The sequence below is a fragment of the Oncorhynchus mykiss genome, chromosome 8, assembly GCF_013265735.2.
Source record: "Oncorhynchus mykiss isolate Arlee chromosome 8, USDA_OmykA_1.1, whole genome shotgun sequence".
Taxonomy (NCBI): Eukaryota; Metazoa; Chordata; class Actinopteri; order Salmoniformes; family Salmonidae; genus Oncorhynchus; species Oncorhynchus mykiss.
The window spans coordinates 28,081,884-28,102,001 of record NC_048572.1 but is presented as its reverse complement, the minus strand read 5'-3'; the positions used below and the strand labels follow the sequence as shown (position 1 = coordinate 28,102,001).

Sequence of the window (20,118 nt, the reverse complement as noted above, 5' to 3'; positions counted from 1 at the left end):
GCCATCTTACTCATACCACACATGTTTTTCTTGCCACACAAGTCCATTTTCCATGCATTCTGAGGAATGAAATGATTGAACTTTGATTTTGGGGAAACTCAAACTATCCCTTTAATGGGAATGTGTGTTTGTTATATAATTGTGTCTCCTCTTTCTCCTCTGGTGTCTCAGACTGGACCACACCAAGGCGGCAGTGCTGCCTGAGCTCGTAGAGTTGGCCCGGGACGAGGGGAGCACGGTGCGCCTGGCCGCCTTCGACACCATCATTAACCTGCTGGAAATGTTCGACAGTGGTGAGAAACCTCATACAATGACACCACATCACCTATGTCATGCACCCTCATCACCTCATATAAAACTCTTACAACCTTATCACCTCAATCAGTCTCACCTCTCACACAAAAAACCTTCTACAATCTCACCACCTCATACAAACGTCATACAAACTCTATGTGATTACCCTGCACCCTCACACAGCCGGCCCACATGGCTTTTCCACTGCTGGCACGGTAATGTCATTCAGCCCACATACTTCTGTCTGCGTGGCAGGCCGTGCTACACCCTCGTACAGCCTACATAGCCATCTCTGTGGCCATGTTGCTCTCACATTCAACTTACACTTCTGTCTTCTTACTATAGCGTGCCTCGCAAGCAGCCCACACTACTCCCGATCTGGCGGCTCTTGTTCGCTGGCAATTTTCTACTCATTGATGTTCCAAGAGAGGACAGACGCCCACACGTTCATATTGTTCCGGAAAAGTCTTTAAGCCAAAGCAGTATTTTGACTGGAAAAGCTTTATAAAAGCACTTACAGAAAATATGGTTATAATGTTCCTATTCAATGGTTTTGATGTTCCTATTGATCAATTTTTTTTTTTACCTAACATCTATCTTAGGGTTGCATATTTTTTGTTCTAGCTCTGCACAAGCACATCTGATTTCACTACTCAACTAATACTCAAACCCTTGATTAACTGTATATGGTGTGCTTGTGCTCTGCAAAAACAATATGCAACCCTTGGTATTCCCAAGAACCAGAGTCTACTACAGACATGAACCTGGCTCATTAAAACCAATGCACTTCACAACCTTGTCTCTACATTGTCTGTGCGAAACACTTACTTGTCTGGCTTAGCGACACTCTTCCGAGACACCCCTGCACCCTCAGAGTTTCTTTGATATGCAAATACTATACTCGTTACAGTAGTTGGCAAACTGGCTCCAACTAAGCTGTCAGTCTTCTATCTCTTCACAAGGCTTTTGCACGTGTGTCGGGCCATCAAGGACATGGGCCGTATTCCATTCTGAAAACTGGCTACCTTCCCCTTAATACTAGACGTCTCACCATTGCAGATCCAAAATGGACTGATTAGTGTATAATCAATCAGATTCGGTTCCACCTAACCATTAAATTCGCTACGCGGAGTCCCGGACCTATTATGTTCATCCTTCTAGATCCTTTCAGATCTGCCCAGGCAAGTTGACAGGGCAGAGAAAACACTCCATGGCCGCATGATGAGAGATAACGTCATATTGAGTTGAAAATAATTGCTTTGTTTTGGAATGGAATGCGGCCACTGTGTGTATGAGGGCTGACAATTTCGATTGTCCTCTCTCTGCCAGATGCCCGTTGCATTGGGAGGCAGCCCCGTCATGTCAAACTGTCTTTCTCTCTTCTCTCCCCCTCACTTTTTAGACGACAGGACGCGTGTTATCTTTCCGCTGGTGAAGACGTTCTGTGAAAAGTGCTTTAAAGCTGACGAGGCGGTGCTGGCTTCGCTGTCATTTCAGTATGGCAAGCTCTGTCACGGACTCTCAGGTGGGTTTCAGACCTCTTAAGGCCAGGCACCACACCCTAGTAGGGTATCTTTTCTCCATATTCATATCACAATGAACTTTTACCACTTGAATGGGTCGATGTCATCAATGTGGTTTTACAGACGTGTTCATTACGTTTTATGTACACACTTTATTTGAATATTTATGAAATGCACATTGTTATATTTGGTAACACTTTTCTTTTCCCTCAACTCCAACCCCATTTGATGCATGGGCGCTACGTATGATGTTGCCGACAGAGATGGTCGCCTCGCTTCGCGTTCTTAGGAAACTATGCAGTATTTTTTTAAACCATTTTTATGTATTATTTCTAACATTGTTACCCCAGGAAATCTTAAGTCTTATTACATACAGCCGGGAAGAACTATTGGATATAATGTCAACTTACCAACATTACGACCAGGAATATGACTTCCCCAAAGCGGATCCTCTGTTTGGACCACCACCCAGGACAATGGATCGGATCCCAGTAGGCGACCCTAAACAACGGCACCGCAGAAGGGGCAGACGGAGCGGTCTTCTGGTCAGGCTCCGTAGACAAGCACGTCGCTCACCGCTCCCGAGTATACTACTCGCCAATGTCCAGTCTCTTGACAACAAGGTAGATTAAATTTGAGCAAAGGTTGCCTTCCAGAGAGACATCAGAGATTGTAACATTCTCTGTTTCACGGAAACATGGCTCACTTGGGGTATGTTATCAGAGTTGGTACAGCCACCCGGTTTCTTCATGCATCGCGCCAACAGAAACAAACATCGCTCTGGTAAGAAGAGGGGCGGGCGTGTATGCCTTATGATTAACGAGTCGTGGTGTGATCATAACAACATACAGAAACTCAAGTCCTTTTGTTCACCTGACCTAGAATTCCCTACAATCAAATGCCAACCGCATTATCTACCAAGAGAATTCTCTTCGATTATAATCACAGCCGTGTATATCCCCCCCAGAGACACCTCGACGGCCCTGAAAGAACTCGACGGCCCTGAAAGAACTTCATTGGACTCTACGTAAACTGGAAACCATATATCCTGAGGCTGCATGTATTTTAGCTGGGGTTTTTAACAAAGCTAATTTGAAAACAAGGCTCCCTAAATTTGATCAGCATATCGAATGCGCGACCCGGGCTGGCAGCATTCTGGATCATTGCTTCTCTTACTTCGGCACACATACAAAGCCATCCCTCACCCTACTTTCGGCAAATCTGACCACGACTCCATTTTGTTGCTCCCAGCCTATAGACAGAAACTAAAACAGGAAACGCCCATGCTCAGGTCTGTTCAACACTGGTCCGACCAATCGGATTCCACACTTCAAGATTGCTTCGATCACGTGGACTGGGATATGTCCCGGATGGCCTCAGACAACAACATTGATGAATACGATGAATACGCTGATCCGGTGAGCGACTTTATTAGCAAGTGTATCGGTGATGTTGTACCCACGGTGACTGTTAAAACCTTCCTCAACCAGAAACCGTGGATTGAAAGCTCAAACCACTGCTTTTAATCATGGCAAGACGACCGGAAACATGACCGAATACGAACAGTGTAGATATTCCCTCTGCAAGGCGATCAAATAAGCTAAGCGTCAGTATAGGGTCAAAGTAGAGTCGCAATTCAACGGCTCAGACACGAGACATACAGTGGGGAGAACAAGTATTTGATACACTGCTGATTTTGCAGGTTTTCCTACTTACACAGCATGTAGAGGTCTATAATTTTTATCATAGGTACAACTGTGAGAGACGGAATCTAAAACAAAAATCCAGAAAATCACATTGTATGATTTTTTATTAATTAATTTGCGTTTTATTGCATGACATAAGTATTTGATCACCTACCAACCAGTAAGAATTCCGGCTCTCACAGACCTGTTAATTTTTCTTTAAGAAAAATGAATTACCTGTATTAACTGCACCTGTTTGAACTCGTTACCTGTATAAAAGACACCTTTCCACACACTCAATCAAACAGACTCCAACCTCTCCACAATGGCCAAGAACAGAGAGCTGTGTAAGGACATCAGGGATAAAATGTAGACTGAAGAGAGCTGGGACCACAGTCTCAAAGAAAACCATTATTAACACACTACGCCGTCATGGATTATAATCCTGCAGCGCACGCAAGGTCCCCCTGCTCAAGCCAGCGCATGTCCAGGCCCGTCTGAAGTTTGCCAATGACCATCTGGATGATCCAGAGGAGGAATGGAAGAAGTTCATGTGGTCTGATGAGACAAAAATAGAGCTTTTTGGTCTGAACGCCACTCGCCGTGTTTGGAGGAAGAAGAAGGATGAGTACAACCACAAGAACACCATCCGAACCGTGAAGCATGGAGGTGGAAACATCATTCTTTGGGGATGCTTTTCTGCAAAGGGGACAGGATGACTGCACCGTATTGAGGGGAGGATGGATAGGGCCATGTATCGTGAGATCTTGGCCAACAACCTCCTTCCCTCAGTAAGAGCATTGAAGATGGGTCGTGGCTGGGTCTTCCAGCATGACAACGACCCAAAATACAGCCAGAGCAACTAAGGAGTGGCTCCGTAAGAAGCATCTCAAGGCCCTGGAGTGGCCTAACCAGTCTCCAGACCTGAACCCAATAGAAAATGTTTGGAGGGAGCTGAAAGTCCGTATTTCCCAACGACAGCCCCAAAACCTGAAGGATCTGGAGAAGGTCTATATGGAGGAGTGGGCCAAAATCCCTGCTGCAGTGTGTGCAAACCTGGTCAAGAACTACAGGAAACGTATGATCTCTGTAATTGCAAACAAAGGTTTCTGTACCAAATATTAAGTTCTGCTTTTCTGATGTATCAAATACTTATGTCATACAATAAAATGCAAATTAATTACTTAAAAATCATACAATGTGATTTTCTGGATTTTTGTTTTAGATTCCGTCTCTCACAGTTGAAGTGTACCTATGATAAAAATTACAGACCTCTACATGCTTTGTAAGTAGGGAAACCTGCAAAATCGGCAGTGTATCAAATACTTGTTCTCCCCACTGTATGTGGCAGGGTCTACAGTCAATCACGGATTACAAAAAGAAAACCAGCCTCGTCGCGGACACCGACGTCTTGCTCCCAGACAAATTAAACAACTTCTTTGCTCGCTTTGAGGACAATACAGCTCCACTGACACGGCCCGCTACCAAAACCTGCAGTCTCTCGTTCACTGCGGCCAACGTGAGTAAAACATTTAAACATGTTAACCCTCGCAAGGCTGCCGGCCCGGACGGCATCCCTAGCCGCATCCTCAGAGCATGAACAGACCAGCTGGCTGGTGTGTTTACGGACATATTCAATCAATCCCTATTCCAGTCTGCTGTTCCCACATGCTTTAAGATGGCCACTATTGTTCCTGTTCCCAAGAAAGCTAAGGTAACTGAGCTAACACTCACTTCTGTCATCAGGAAGTGCTTTGAGAGACTAGTCAAGGATCATCTCACATCCACCCTACCTGACACCCTAGACCCACTCCAATTTGCTTTACCGCCCCAATAGGTCCAATCGCAATCACACTGCACACTGCCCTAACCCATCTGGACAAGAGGAATACCTATGTAAGAAAGCTGTTCATCGATTACACCTCAGCATTTAACACCATAGTACTCTCCAAACTCGTCATTAAGCTCGTGACCCTGGGTCTCGACCCCGCCCTGTGCAACTGAGTCCTGGACTTTCTGACGAGCCGCCCCCAGGTGGTGAGGGTAGGAAACAACATCTCCGCCTTGCTGATCCTCAACACTCGGGCCCCACAAGGGTGTGTTCTCAGCCCTCTCCTGTACTCCCTGTTCACCCTTGACTCCGTGGCCATGCACGTCTACAACTCAATCATCAAGTTTGCAGATGACACTACGGTGGTAGGCTTGATTACCAACAACGACGAGACAGCCTACAGAGAGGAGATGAGGGCCCTCAGAGTGTGGTGTCAGGAAAATAACCTCACACTCATCCTCAACATAACTAGGAGATGATCGTGGACTTCAGGAAATAGCAGAGGGAGCACCCCCCCTATCCACATCGACGGGACAGTAGTGGAGAAGGTGGAAAGTTTTAAGTTCCTCTGCATAGTTTTAAGTTCCTAGGCGCAACAGTGCCTCTTCAACTTCAGGAGGCTGAAGAAATGTGTATTGTCACCGAAAACACTGACAAACTTGTACAGGTGCACAATCGAGAGCATCCTGTCAGGCTGTATCAACGCCTGGTACGGCAACTGCTCCGCCCAGAACCGTAAGTCTCTCCAGAGGGTAGTGATGTCTGCACAACGCATCACCGGGGGCAAACTACCTGCCCCCCAGGACACCAACACCACCCGATGTCACAGGAAGGCCAAAAAGATCATCAAGGACAACAACCCCCGAGCCACTGCCTGTTCACCCCGCTATCATCCAGAAGGCGTGGTCAGTACAGGTGCATCAAAGCTGGGAACGAGAGGCTGAAAAAAAAGCTTCTCTCAAGGCCATCAGACTGTTAAACAGCCATCACTAACATTGAGTGGCTGCTGCCAACATACTGACTCAATCTCTAGCCACTTTAGCAATTCAAAATTGGATGTAACAAGTGTATCACTAGTCACTTTAAACAATGCCACGTTATATAATGTTTACATACCCTACATTACTCATCTCATATGTACAGTTGAAGTTTTGGGAGGCCTTCCACAAGCTTTCCATAATAAGTTGGGTCAATTTTGTCCCATTCCTCCTTGGCCTCCTTGCTCGCACACGCCTTTTCAATTCTGCCATCCATTTTTCTATGTTATTGAGGTCAGGGCTTTGTGATGGCCACTCCAATACCTTGACTTTGTTGTCCTTAAGCCATTATGCCACAACTTTGGAAGTATGCTTGGGGTCATTGTCCATTTGGAAGACCCATTTATGGCCAAGCTTTAACTTCCTAACTGAAATCTTGAACATGATGCTGCCACCCCCGTGCTTCATTGTTGGGATGGTGTTCTTTGGCTTGTAAGCATCCCCCTTTTTCCTCCAAACATAATGATGGTCATTATGGCCAAACAGTTCCATTTTTGTTTCATCAGACCAGAGGACATTTCTACAAAAAGTACGATCTTTGTCCCCATGTGCAGTTGCAAGCCGTAGTCTGGCTTTTTTATGGCGGTTTTGGAGCAGTTGCTTCTTTCTTGCTGAGCGGCCTTTCAGGTCATGTCGATATATGACTCGTTTTACTGTGGATATAGATTATTTTGTACCTGTTTCCTCCAGCATCTTCACAAGGTCCTTTGCTGTTGTTCTGGGATTGATTTGCACTTGTCGCACCAAAGTACATTTATCTCTAGGAGACAGATCGCATCTCCTTACTGAACGGTATGACAACTGCATGGTCCCATGGTGTTTATACTTGCGTACTATTGTTTGTACAGTTGAACATGGTACCTTCAGGCGTTTGGAAATTGCTCCCAAGGATGAACCAGACTTGTCTTGGCTGATTTCTTTTGATTTTCCCATGATGTCAAGCATAGAGGCACTGAGTTTGAAGGTAGGCCTTGAAATACATCCACAGGTACACCTCCAATTGACTCAAATTATGTCAATTAGCCTATCAGAAACTTCTAAAGCCATGACATCATTCTCTGGAATTTTCCAAGCTGTTTAAAGGCATAGTCAACTTAGTGTATGTAAACTTCTGACCCACTGGAGTTGTGATACAGCAATATAAGTTAAATAATCTGTAAACAATTGTTGGAAAAATTACTTGTGTCATGCACAAAGTAGATGTCCTAACCAACTTGCCAAAACTTTAGTTTGTTAACAAGAAATTTGTGGAGTGGTTGAAAAACAAGTTTTAATGACTCCAACCTAAGTGTATGTAAATTTCCGACTTCAACTGTATACACTGTACTCTATACCATCTACTGCATCTTGCCTATACCGCACGGCCATCGCTCATCCATATATGTGTATGTACATATTCTTATTCATTCCTTTACACTTGTGTGTATGCGGTAGTTGTTGTGAAATTGTTAGTTTACTTGTTAGATATTACTGCAAACTAGAAGCACAAGAATTTCGCTACACTCGCATTAACATCTGCTAACCATGTGTATGTGACCAATAAAGTTTGATTTGATTTGGAATGGATGTGGGTGGAGCTATGTCTACATAAGGATGCACATTGAAAAAAAAAATGTAATCACAAAGCTCTGACCAAGACCTTGAGGCCGATACATCTTTTTAAAGAACAGTGAAACTATCAAGAGCAGTGTGCGGGCTTCTTCTTTTTTCTCATGTTATTCAACTGTTACCATGCACAGAGAAAAAAGATAGCTCAGATGTGCGAGTGCCTTTTGAATTTTGAACCACTTGAATGTAGACATAAATACAATACTTTTTAAAATTAAATACAGTCCTTTTTGTACTAAAGTTTGCAAATGAGGTAATACACATGGCCAAAAGTATATGGACACCCTTTCAAATTAGTGGATTTGGCTATTTCAGCCACACCTGTTGCTGACAGGTGTATAAAATCGAGCACACAGCCATGCAATCTCTATAGACAAACATTGGCAGTAGGATGGCTTTACTGAAGAGCTCAGTGACTTTCAACCTGGCACCGTCATAGGCCGCAACCTTTCCATCAAGTCCGTTTTACTTGATTAAAAGTAAAGATACCTTAATAGAAAATTACTCAAGTTAAAGTGAAAGTCACCCAGTAAAATACTACTTGAGTAAAAGTATAACCTATTTGGTTTTGTCTTTTTAATTTTTTGTTTATGGATAGCTCGGGGCACAGTCCAATACCTAGACAAAATTTACAAATGAAGAATTTGTGTTTTGTGAGTCCGCCAGATAAGAGGCAGTAGGAATGACCAGGAATGTTCTCTTAAGTGTGTGAATTGAATCATTTTCCTGTCTTGCTAAGCATTCAAAATGTAATAAGTCCTGTTGGGTGTCATGGAAAATGTATGGAGTAAAAAGTAAATTATTTTCTTTCTGAATGTAGTGAAGTAAAAGTAAAAGTTGTCAACAATATAAATAGTAGTGATGCAGCTGTCTAAGGCACTTCATCGCAGTGCTAGAGGCTTCACTACAGACCCGGGTTTGATCCCAGGCTGTGTCGCAGCCGACCGCAACCGGGAGACCCATGACCGGGAGGTCAGGCTACATAAACACACACAGGTCCCTTTGTGTGATTCTGATTCCTGTCTGCTAGAGTTGTTCCTATATGGTCCTAATTCTTCTCTCCTGCAGCGTCTTTCACAGAGGAGCAGCACCTGTGGTTCCTGGAGTTCTATAAGAAGCTGTGTGTACTGGGCCTGCAGCATGAAAACGGACACTCGGACAACCAGGTCTATCCGCTGGAGCTGGAGAGCAAGTACGCCCTGGTGCGACGCAATTGCGCCTACAACTTCCCCGTGAGTGACTGCTGACCAACACACACACATATACGCATGCAAACACACACACACAAGTTTCCTACCAACCCTCCCTCCCACTCTTGAACAGTCTCTGAAGTCTAGCAGCACGTTTGAAGGAATCAAGTCTGTAACTGTACCATCTGTCTTTCTGCCTCTGTTTGAAAATGCTTCTGGTCAACTCTTGGTGATTGTTGCCATATTGGTGGCTTAGTTTTTTATAAAAATGTCTCAAGTGTTGCGGCTACATGTTGCAAACACCTTACAATGTTGAAAAGCTTTATAAAGCTTGAACTTTTTGAGTCTATAGAGGGGAATAGTGTGCCTTATAGTCAGTTATTTAACTCACCATACACTATTGTAGAACTGAAATAGTCTTGCCAATAGTGTGTGTGTGTGTGTGTGTGTGTGTGTGTGTGTGTGTGTGTGTGTGTGTGTGTGTGTACGCACATGCACGTGGCGTGCATGTGTTGTGGACTTTGTAAAGAGTGTATAGTAGGGTCGGAAAACAAAACAGTATCGCAATACTCGTTTGTATCGTGGCAAGGAAAGAAAACATGAAGCATAATTAACTTCTTTAGAAAAACAGCCCTAATGTTGGAAACAAGCATCAATATGTTGTCATCCAGAGTCACATGTATTTATTTTCCAAGTTAAAGCACACAACATTTTACAAACAGCAGGTTTTTAAAGGACCAAAGAGTTTGGTCTGCTTCGTGTTTTCATTTTTGCCATGAAAAAAATATAGCGAAACTGGTATCGTCACAGCCCTAGTGTACAGTACTGTATACAGTACATTCGGAAAGTATTCAGAACCCTCAACTTTTTCCTCATTTTGTTACGTTACAGCCTTATTCTAAAATGGATTCAATCTTTTTCCCCCATCAATCTACACACAATACCCCATAATGACGAAGCAAAAACAGGTTAACATTTTTGCAAATGTATGAAAAAAAAAAAACTGAAATATCACATTTACTTAAGTATTCAGACCTTTTACTCAGTACTCTGTTGAAGCACCTTTGTCAGCGATTACAGCCTTGAGTCTTCTTGGGTATGACGCTACAAGCTTGGCACACCTATATTTGGAGAGTTTCTCCCATTCTCTGCATATTCTCTCAAGCTCTGTAAATTTGGATGGGGAGGGTCGCTGCAGAGCTTTTTTCAGGTCTCTACTGAGATGTTCAATCATGTTCAAATCCGGGCTTTGGCTGGGCCACTGAAGGACATTCAGAAACTTGTCCCAAAGCCACTCCTGCATTGTCTTGGCTGTGTGCTTAGGATCATTGGCCTGTTTGAAGGTGAACCTTCGCCCCAGTCTGAGGTGCTGAGCACTCTGGAGCAGGTTTTCATCAAGGATCTCTGTACTTTGCTCCGGTCATCTTTTCCTTGATCCTGACTAGTCTCCCAGTCCCTGCCGCTGAAAAACATCCCCACAGCATGATCCTTCCACCACCATGCTTCACTGTAGGGATGGTGCCAGGTTTCCTCCAGACATGATGCTTGGCAATCTTGGTTTCATCAGACCAGAGAATCTTGTTTGTCATGGTCTGAGAGTCTTTAGGTGCCTTTTGGCAAATTTCAAGCTGCAGGGACTGGGAGACATGTGCCTTTTACCATAAAGGCCTGATTGGTGGAGTGCTGCAGAGATGGTTGTCTTTCTGGAAGTTTCTCTCACCTCCACAGGGGAACTCTGTAGCTCTGTCAGAGTGACCATCAGGTTCTTGGGCACCTCCCTGACCAAGGCCCTTCTCCCCCGATTGCTCAGTTTGGCTGGGCGGTTCCAAACTTCTTCCATTGTAAGAATGATGGAGGCCACTTTGTTCTTAGGGACCTTCAATGGTGCAGAAATGTTTTGGTACCCTTCCCCAGAGCTGTGTCTCGACACAATCCTGTCTCGGAGCTCTACAGGCAATTCCTTCGACCTCATGGCTTGGTTTTTGTTCTGACATGCACTGCCAACTATGCGACCTTATAGAAAAAAGTGTATGCCTTTCCAAATCATGTCCAATCAATTGAATTTACCACAGGTGGACTCCAATCAAGTTGTAGAAACATCTGAAAGATGTTCAATGGAAACAGGATGCAGCTGAGCTCAATTTTGAATCTCATAGCAAACATTTCTAAAAACCTGTTTCGCTTTGTCATTATGGGGTGTGTAGATTAATGAGGATTTTTATTTAACCCATTTTAGAATAAGGCTGCAACGTAACAAAATGTGGAAAAAGTCAAGGGGTCTGAATATTTTCCGAATGCACTATACCTGCACGTGTTTTCATGAGTCAGGCATGTGTGTATTTTTAGCACATGGATCCACCTCCTGACCTGCTGAATATAGTGTCTCTGTCATATTCTGTCAGCACGTGGAAGTAAATGTTGTCCCACGGTCATGGGACTTTAGAGAGTTACACACACACACGCATATCATCATACACTCATACACACACGCACAGCCCATGTAATGGGGTCAGGAGGGTAGAGGAGACGCCTGTAACAATAGGCCTGATGAGAGGCCTTGTCCACAGCTCTTTTGTTCCCACAGACAGGGAAGTTCTCCTCCCCTGGTCCAGCTAGTTGTCTGTGCATCACAAATAGCACCCTATTCCCTACATAGTGCACTACGTTTGACAAGGGCCTATAGCTCTGGTCAAAAGTAGTGCACTATGTAGAGAATAGGGTGCCAATTGGTATGCAGCCTAGGTGTGCCCGCTTCGCTCAAGCCCTCAATAATGTATCATTTGGGACTAACTGTGGTGGCAGTTCAAGGTCGTGGTTATTCGGGCACACTGTAGCAAAACGTTTTGCAACAGAATATGAAAACGAAGGCCTCCCGAGTGGCGCAGCGGTCTAAGGCACTGCATCACTATAGTCTGGGTTTCGATCCCAGGCAGTGTCATTACTGGTCGTGACCGGGGGCTCATCGTGCTCTAGCGACTCATTGTGGTGGGCCGAGTGCTTGCAGCCTGAGTTCGGTCGTCAGTTGAACAGTGTTTCCTCCGACACATTGGTGCAGCTTGCTTCCGGGTTAAGCGAGCGGATGTTAAGAAGCGTGGTTTGGCGGGTCATGTTTTGGAGGACGCATGACTCGACCATCGCCTCTCCTGAGTCTGTTGGGGAGTTGCAGCGATGAGACAAGATCGTAATCACGAAACTGGGGAGAAAAAGGGGGTAAAAATGTGTAAGTACCTTCCCGTTTCCCGGGCCAATGCACTCGACCCAGCTGTCTGCAGAGTTGAACCTTGCTAACTGTCTCAAAAGAGAAGGCAAGCATCAGGGAAACTGTCACAAAGTTAATTGCATTTGTTCACCATTTTAGTATGGAATTGTTTTAATTCAAAAGAGTGTTGTTCACACACACTATACAAGACTTACTGCTCCTAGTACTTGTAGATAACTCCAGCCAATTGCATTATTGTGTATGTTCTACAAAGTTTCTACTGAATCTTAGTAAATAAAAGGATGCTTGCATTATGTGGTTATACTAGCCTTGGGGAGTAGAAGATTCCATTTTGATTATGGCAAAAAATGTATCTCAGTTTTCCACAAATTTTGAACAAGTTATCACTCCCTGTGACATCACTTTTTCTACAGGCCATGGTGTTATTCGCTGACCCCAACCACTTCCTGACGGAGCTTTACCCCACCTTCTCCAGTCTGTGTAATGACCCTGAGATCACGGTGCGACGCACAATGGCCGAGGGCTTCCACGAGGTAAGGTGGCTGCTGTTTGGACACTGGCTTATTCTGTTCTGTCAATAAAATACATAAAGAATGTCCATAACTCTGATAGACTGCCAATGTGATTTGTGTCATTACTTAGTTTTGTAAAAAAAACTCCCCTTGTGACAGGGGGAATGGAAGTGTGTTGTGTGTTGTGTGCAACAGAGAGGGACAGAGAGGGGCTATTGAATGTACAGTGGGTATCATAAGTCCCCCCCCCCCCCCTTGGTTTTTTTCAGAATTTGTTGTTACAAAGTGGGATTGAAATAGATTGAATTTTGATTTTTTTTTTTGTCATTGATCTACACAAAATAATCGAATTACTAACAATTTAATAACTAAAATATAGATGTCACTTAAGTATCCAACCCTTTTCTTTAGGCTTAACAAATCGCACAGTAAGTTACATGGACTCACGCTGTGTGAAATAATAGGGATTGACATTATTTTTGAATGACTAACTCTTCCTCTGCCACCCCCATACTTACAACATCAGTAAGGTCCCTCAGTCAAGTATTGAATTTCAAGCACCGTTTCAACTATAAAGACCAGGTAGCTTATCAAAACCCTAATTAAGAAGGGCAGTGATTAGTTGATTGGGAACCATAACAAATCAGACATTGAATATCTCTTTAAGCATGGTTAAGTTAAGACAAAGATACAGTTGACCTTCTGAACTGAGCTGCTGGACAGGAAGGAAACTGCTCAGGGTCCCATGGTTGACAGTGCATCTCAGAGCAAAAACTAAGCCATGAGGTTGAAGGAATTGTCCGTTGAGCTCCAAGACAGGATTGTGTCGAGGCACAGATCTGGGGAAGGGTACCAAAAAAATGTCTGCACCATTGAAGGTCCCCAAGAACACAGCTGGCTGCCTGGCCAAACTGAGCAATCGTGGGGAGAAAGGCCTTGGTCAGAGAGGTGACCAAGAACCGACAGAGCTCTAGAGTTATTCTGTGGAGATGGGAGAACCTTCAAGAAAGACAACCGTCTTTGCAACACTCCACCAATCTGGCTACTCTATGGCCACACCTCAGTAAAAGGCAAATGACAGCGCGCTTGGAGTTTGCCAAAAGGCAACTAAAGGACTCTCAGACCTTAAGAAACAAGATTCTCTGGTCTGATGAAACCCAGATTGAACACCTTGACTGAATGCCAAGCGCCACGTCTGGAGGAAACCTGGCACTATCTCTACGGTGAAGCAGTGGTGGCAGCATCATGCTGTGTGGATGTTATTTTAGAGCCAGAGACTGGGAGACTAGTCAGGATCGAGGGAAAGATGAACGGATTAAAGTACAGAGAGATCCTTGATGAAAACAGGCTCTAGAGTGCTCAGGACCTCAGACTGTGACGAAGGTTCCCCTTTCCAACAGGACAACGACCCTAAGTACACAGCCAAGACAACGCAGGAGTGGCTTTGGGACAGGTTTCTTTCTGAATGTCCTTGAGTGGCCCAGCCAGAGTCCGGACTTGAGCCCGATCGAACATCTCTGAAGAGACCTGAAAATAGCTGTGAAGTGACGCTACCATCCAACTTGACAGAGCTTGAGAGTATCTACAGAGAAGAATGGGAGACACTCCTCCAGTACAGGTATGCCAAGCTTGTAGCGTCATACCCAAGAAGAATCGCGGCTGTAATCGCAACAAATTACTTAGTAAAGGGTCTGAATACTTAGGTAAATGTAATATTTTAGTTTAATTAAATTAGCAAACCTGTTTTTGCTTTGTCATTATTGGGTATTGTGTAGATTTAAATCAATTTCAGAAATAAGGCTGTAATGTAACAAAATGTGTAAAATCTCAACGGTCTGAATACTTTCCCGAATGCACCGGAATTACCTAAATGACAGTGAAAAGAATACAAATATATGGGATAAAATATTCCAAAACATGCAACAAAGCACTAAAGTAATACTGCAAAAAAAAACACAGCACTGCTCAGATCCAGATGCAGACACAGGAGGCGAATAGTGCGAGTCTCAGAATTGATTTCAGTAAAAACAGGCAGGCAATCGGAAGTCAAGGCAGGCAAAGAGTTATAATCCAAATCAGAGTCAGGCAGGTATAGGACAGCAGGCAGGTACAGGGTAAGGACAGGCAGAAAATGTCAGAACCGGGAAGACTAGAAAAATCTAAAACTAGAGCTCGGGAAACACAGGAGCACGCTGGTAGGACTTGACGGGACAAGACAAACTAGCAACAAACAAACAGCAGACAAAGGGCTGTGAGACGGGTTTGGAAACAGGAGACAAAGGACTGTGAGACAGGGGTTTAATTCTAGATACATGGGAAGTGGGATGTATTCGGAGGGTGTGGGGCAACAGAAGGCGAACAGTAGAGGGGCTAAGGACCTTAGATGGGGAAAGGGCCGATAGAACAGGGGGGAAAGTTTGTGGTACTCCATCCGGAGGGGCAGATCCCGATTGGAAAGCCATACCTTCTGCCCAAGACAGTAGCGGGGAGCAGGGTTCTGGTGGCGGTCCGCCTGTCATCGATACCTGGAGGTGATCTTGAGAAAGGCGGCCTGGGCTCTCTTTCAGGTACGGCGACAGAGACGGACAAACATCTGGGCAGAAGGTATGGTGACCTCTTCCTCCGGGAAAACCAGGGGCTGATATCCCAGGGAACACTCAAAAGGTGAGAGACCAGTAGCAGAACAGGAAAGGGTGTTGCGGGCATAATCCATCCACATAAATTCCTGGCTCCAGGTGGTGGGATTGGTGGAGATGAGGCAACGAAGAGTCGTCTTCAGGTCCTGATTGGCTCGCTCCGACAACGTTTTTGGTGGCCCACCATGGTTCCTGACGTCTCCGCTTTCATTACCGCCTGCACTGTGTGCGCGCAGAACAAGACTCCAGGGCAAGCTCCTGCTGGCCTCCTTCAACCACTCCCTGTTCCTCACCGGAACCTGGTCCCATATATCCTTGGACTTCGTCACGGGTCTCCCTGTATCAGAGGGCAACACCACCATCCTTACGGTGATGGATAGGTTTTCCAAAGCCGGCCATTTTATCCCCCTTCCTAAATTGCCCTCAGCTAAGGAGACGGTCCAGCTCATAGTGCAGCACGTCTTCCGGATCCATTGACTTCCGGTCGTCATGGTCTCCGATCGCTGTCCTAAGTTCTCATCTCGGTTCTGGAAGGTGTTCTGCATCCTCATTGGGACATCGGCCAGCCTGTCCTCTGGTTTTCATCCCCAGTCTAACGGCCAATTCGTATTATCACGCCTCTGGCTAAGACCCAGATGCAGACACAGGAGATGGATAGTACGAATTTCTGAGTGTATTTCAGTACAAGGGGCAGGCAATCGGTAGGTCAAGACAGGCAAAGAGTCGTTATCCAAATCAGAGTCAGGCAGGTATATCAAATCAAAGTTTATTTGTCACGTGCCCCAAATAGAACAGGTGTGGACCTTACAGTGAAATGCTTACTTACAGGCTCTAACCAATAGTGCGAAAAAAAGGTGTGTGTGTGTGTGTGTGTTTAAAGAAATAAAACAGTAAAAAGACATTTGAAAATAAGAGTAGCAAGGCTATATACAGACACCGGTTAGTCAGGCTTATTGAGGTAGTATGTACTTGTAGGTATGGTTAAAGTGACTATGCATATATGATGAACAGAGAGTAGCAGTAGCATAAAAAGATGGGTTGGCGGGTGGTGGGACACAATGCAGATAGACCGGTTAGCCAATGTGCGGGAGCACTGGTTGGTCGGGCCAATTGAGGTAGTATGTACGTATAGTTGACTATGCATATAAGTGACTATGCATATAAGATAAACAGAGAGTAGCAGCAGTGTAAAAGAGTGGTTGGGAGGGGGCACACAATGCAAATAGTCCGGGTAACCATTTGGTTACCTGTTCAGGAGTCTTATGGCTTTGGGGTAAAAACTGTTGAGAAGCCTTTTTGTCCTAGACTTGGCACTCCGATACCGCTTGCCATGCAGTAGTAGAGAGAACAGTCTATGACTGGGGTGGCTGGGGTCATTGACAATTTTTAGGACCTTCCTCTGGCACTGCCTGGTGTAGAGGTCCTGGATGGCAGACAGCTTTGCCCCAGTGATGTACTGGGCCGTACGCACTACCCTCTGAAGTTCCTTGCGGTCGGAGGCGGAGCAATTGCCGTACCAGGCAGTGATGCAACCGGTCAGGATGCTCTCGCTGTTGCCGCTGTTGAACCTTTTGAGGATCTTAGGACCCGTGCCAAATCCTTTTAGTTTCCTGAGAGAGAATAGGCTTTGTTGTGCCCTCTTCACGACTGTCTTGGTGTGTTTGGACCATTCTAGTTTGTTGTTGATGTGGACACAAAGGAACTTGAAGCTCTCAACCTGCTCCACTACAGCCCCGTCGATGAGAATGGGGGCGTGCTCGGTGCTCCTTTTCCTGTAGTCCACAACCATCTCCTTAGTCTTGGTTACGTTGAGGGATAGGTTGTTATTCTGGCACCACACGGCCACGTCTCTGACCTCCTCCCTATTGGCTGTCTCGTCGTTGTCGGTGATCAGGCCTACCACTGTTGTGTCGTCTACAATCTTAATGATGTGTTGGAGTCGTGCCTGGCCATGCAGTCGTCGGTAAACAGGGAGTTCAGGAGGGGACTGAGCACGCATCCCTGGGGAGCTCCAGTGTTGAGGATCAGCGTGGCAGATGTGTTGCTCCCTACCTTCACCACCTGGGGATGGCCCGTCAGGAAGTCCAGGATCCAGTTGCAGAGGGAGGTGTTTAGTCCCAGGATCCTTAGCTTGGTGATGAGCTTTGAGGGTACTATGCTGTTGAACGCTGAGCTGTAGTCAATGAATAGCATTCTCACATAGGTGTACCTTTTGTCCAGGTGGGAAAGGGCAGTGTGGAGTGGGATTGAGATTGGATCATCTGTGGATCTGTTTAGGCGGTATGCAAATTGGAGTGGGTCTAGGGTTTGTGGGATAATGGTGTTGATGTGAGGCATGACCAGCCTTTCAAAGCACTTCATGGCTATGGACGTGAGTGCTACGGGTCTGTATTCATTTAGGCTGGTTGCGTCTGCCCTGTGGGGTGTTTAGAGAATATTGTGTGAATCCTGTTTATTGTCGAAAAAATCATAGTCTTATCCGAGGTGAGTGATCGCTGTCTTGATATCCAGAAGCTCTTTTCTGCTGTAAGATACGGTTGCAGAAACATTATGTACAAAATAATTTAAAAATATCGCGAAAAACCCCCACATAATAGCACAATTGGTTAGGAGACCGTAAAACGGCAGCCATCTCCTCCGGCGCCATCTTAGTATAGGACGGCAGGCAGGATCAGGGTCAGGACAGGCAGAACGGTCAGAACTGGGAAGACTAGAAAAAGCAAAAACTAGAGCACGGGAACACGCTGGTAGGACTGGAAACAAGACGAACAGACAAACAGAAAAGGCAGGTATAAATACACATGAGGTAATAGAAAACACCTGGTGGGGGTTGGAGACAACCACAAGACAGGTGAAACAGATCAGGGTCTGACAACATCAAAGCAATACACTTTTTGGCCTGAAGTCAAAGCCTTGTAGTACCAGTCAAAAGTTTGGACACACCTACTAATTCCAGGGTTTTTCTTTATTTTTACTATTTTCTACATTGTAGAATAATAGTGAAAACATCAAAACTATGACATAACGCATATGGAATCATGTTGTAACCAAAAAATTGTTAAACAAATCAAAATATATTTTACATGTAAGATTCTTCTTCCACCCTTTGCCCAGCTTTGCGTACTCTTGGCATTCTCTCAACCAGCTTCATCAGGTAGTCACCTGGAATGCATTTCAATTAACAGGTGTTCCTTGTTAAAAGTTTTCTACAATTTAGGTCTGTCCAAACTTTTGACTGGTACTCTATGTTTGGGGCAAATCCAACATAACACATCACTGAGTTAACTGCCTCCTTATTCTCAAGCATGGTGGTGGCTGCATCATGGTATGGATATGCTTGACATTGGATAAAAATGAACAGGATGGAGCTAATCACAGGCAAAATAAAAGAAGAAAAACAGCTTCAGTATGCTTTATACCAGACACTGGGAGAGGAATTCACCTTTCAGCCGGACAATAACCTGCAAAACAAGGCCAAATCTACGCTGGATTTGCTTACCAAGAAGACAGAGACAGAGTGGCTAAGTTACAGTTTTGACTTAAATCAGATTGAAAATCTATGGCATGACATGAAAATTGCTGTCTATCGATGATCCCCAACAACTTGACAAAGCTTGAAGAATTCTCAAAAGACTAATAGGTAAATGTTGCACAATCCATGTGTGCAAAGCTCTTACCTAATAAGACTCACAGCTGTAATCGCTGCAAAAGGTGTTTCTAACATGTATTGACTCAGCGTGGTGAATACTTATCTAATCAAGGTACTGTATAGCAGTGTTTTCTTTAATATTAGTCTGTAAAAAAATATATATTTCTTTCACTTTGACATTACAAAATATTGTCTGTAGATTGCTGATTTTTTTATTTTTTTAATCAATTTTAATACCACTTTGTAACACCATAAAATGTGAAAAAATCCAAGGGGGATAAATACTTATAATGCCCACTGTAAGCTTAAAAAAAAAAAAAAACTTCTACCCTATATACAGTGGGGCAAAAAAGTATTTAGTCAGCCACCAATTGTGCAAGTTCTCCCACTTAAAAAGATGAGAGAGGCCTGTAATTTTCATCATATGTACACTTCAACTATGACAGACAAAATTAGAAAAAAAATCTAGAAAATCACATTGTAGGATTTTTAATGAATTTATTTGCAAATTATGGTGGAAAATAAGTATTTGGTCACCTACAAACAAGCAAGATATCTGGCTCTCACAGACCTGTAACTTTTTCTTTAAGAGGCTCTTCTGTCCTCCACTCGTTACCTGTATTAATGGCACCTGTTCGAACTTGTTATCAGTATAAAAGACACATATCCACAACCTCAAACAGTCACACTCCAAACTCCACTATGGCCAAGACCAAAGAGCTGTCAAAGGACACCAGAAACAAAATTGTAGACCTGCACCAGGCTGGGAAGACTGAATCTGCAATAGGTAAGCAACTTGGTTTGAAAAAATCAACTGTGGGAGCAATTATTAGGAAATGGAAGACATACAAGACCACTGTTAATCTCCCTCAATCTGGGGCTCCACGCAAGATCTCATCCCGTGGGGTCAAAATGATCACAAGAACGGTGAGC

At 44.5% G+C, this 20,118-nt stretch overlaps 1 protein-coding gene across 4 annotated transcripts in view; it reads left to right on the top strand.

The window, feature by feature from the left end:
• Positions 1 to 20,118, top strand: part of ppp4r4 (protein phosphatase 4, regulatory subunit 4) — a 127,516-nt gene that overhangs the window by 75,673 nt on the left and 31,725 nt on the right. For all 4 annotated transcript variants that reach the window (XM_036985225.1, XM_036985226.1, XM_036985228.1 and 1 more), the window contains exons 8-11: positions 172 to 293; positions 1,697 to 1,819; positions 9,047 to 9,210; positions 12,802 to 12,921. In XM_036985225.1, coding sequence (XP_036841120.1) covers positions 172 to 293; positions 1,697 to 1,819; positions 9,047 to 9,210; positions 12,802 to 12,921 — 529 coding nt within the window. The remainder of the gene's footprint in view (positions 1 to 171; positions 294 to 1,696; positions 1,820 to 9,046; positions 9,211 to 12,801; positions 12,922 to 20,118) is intronic.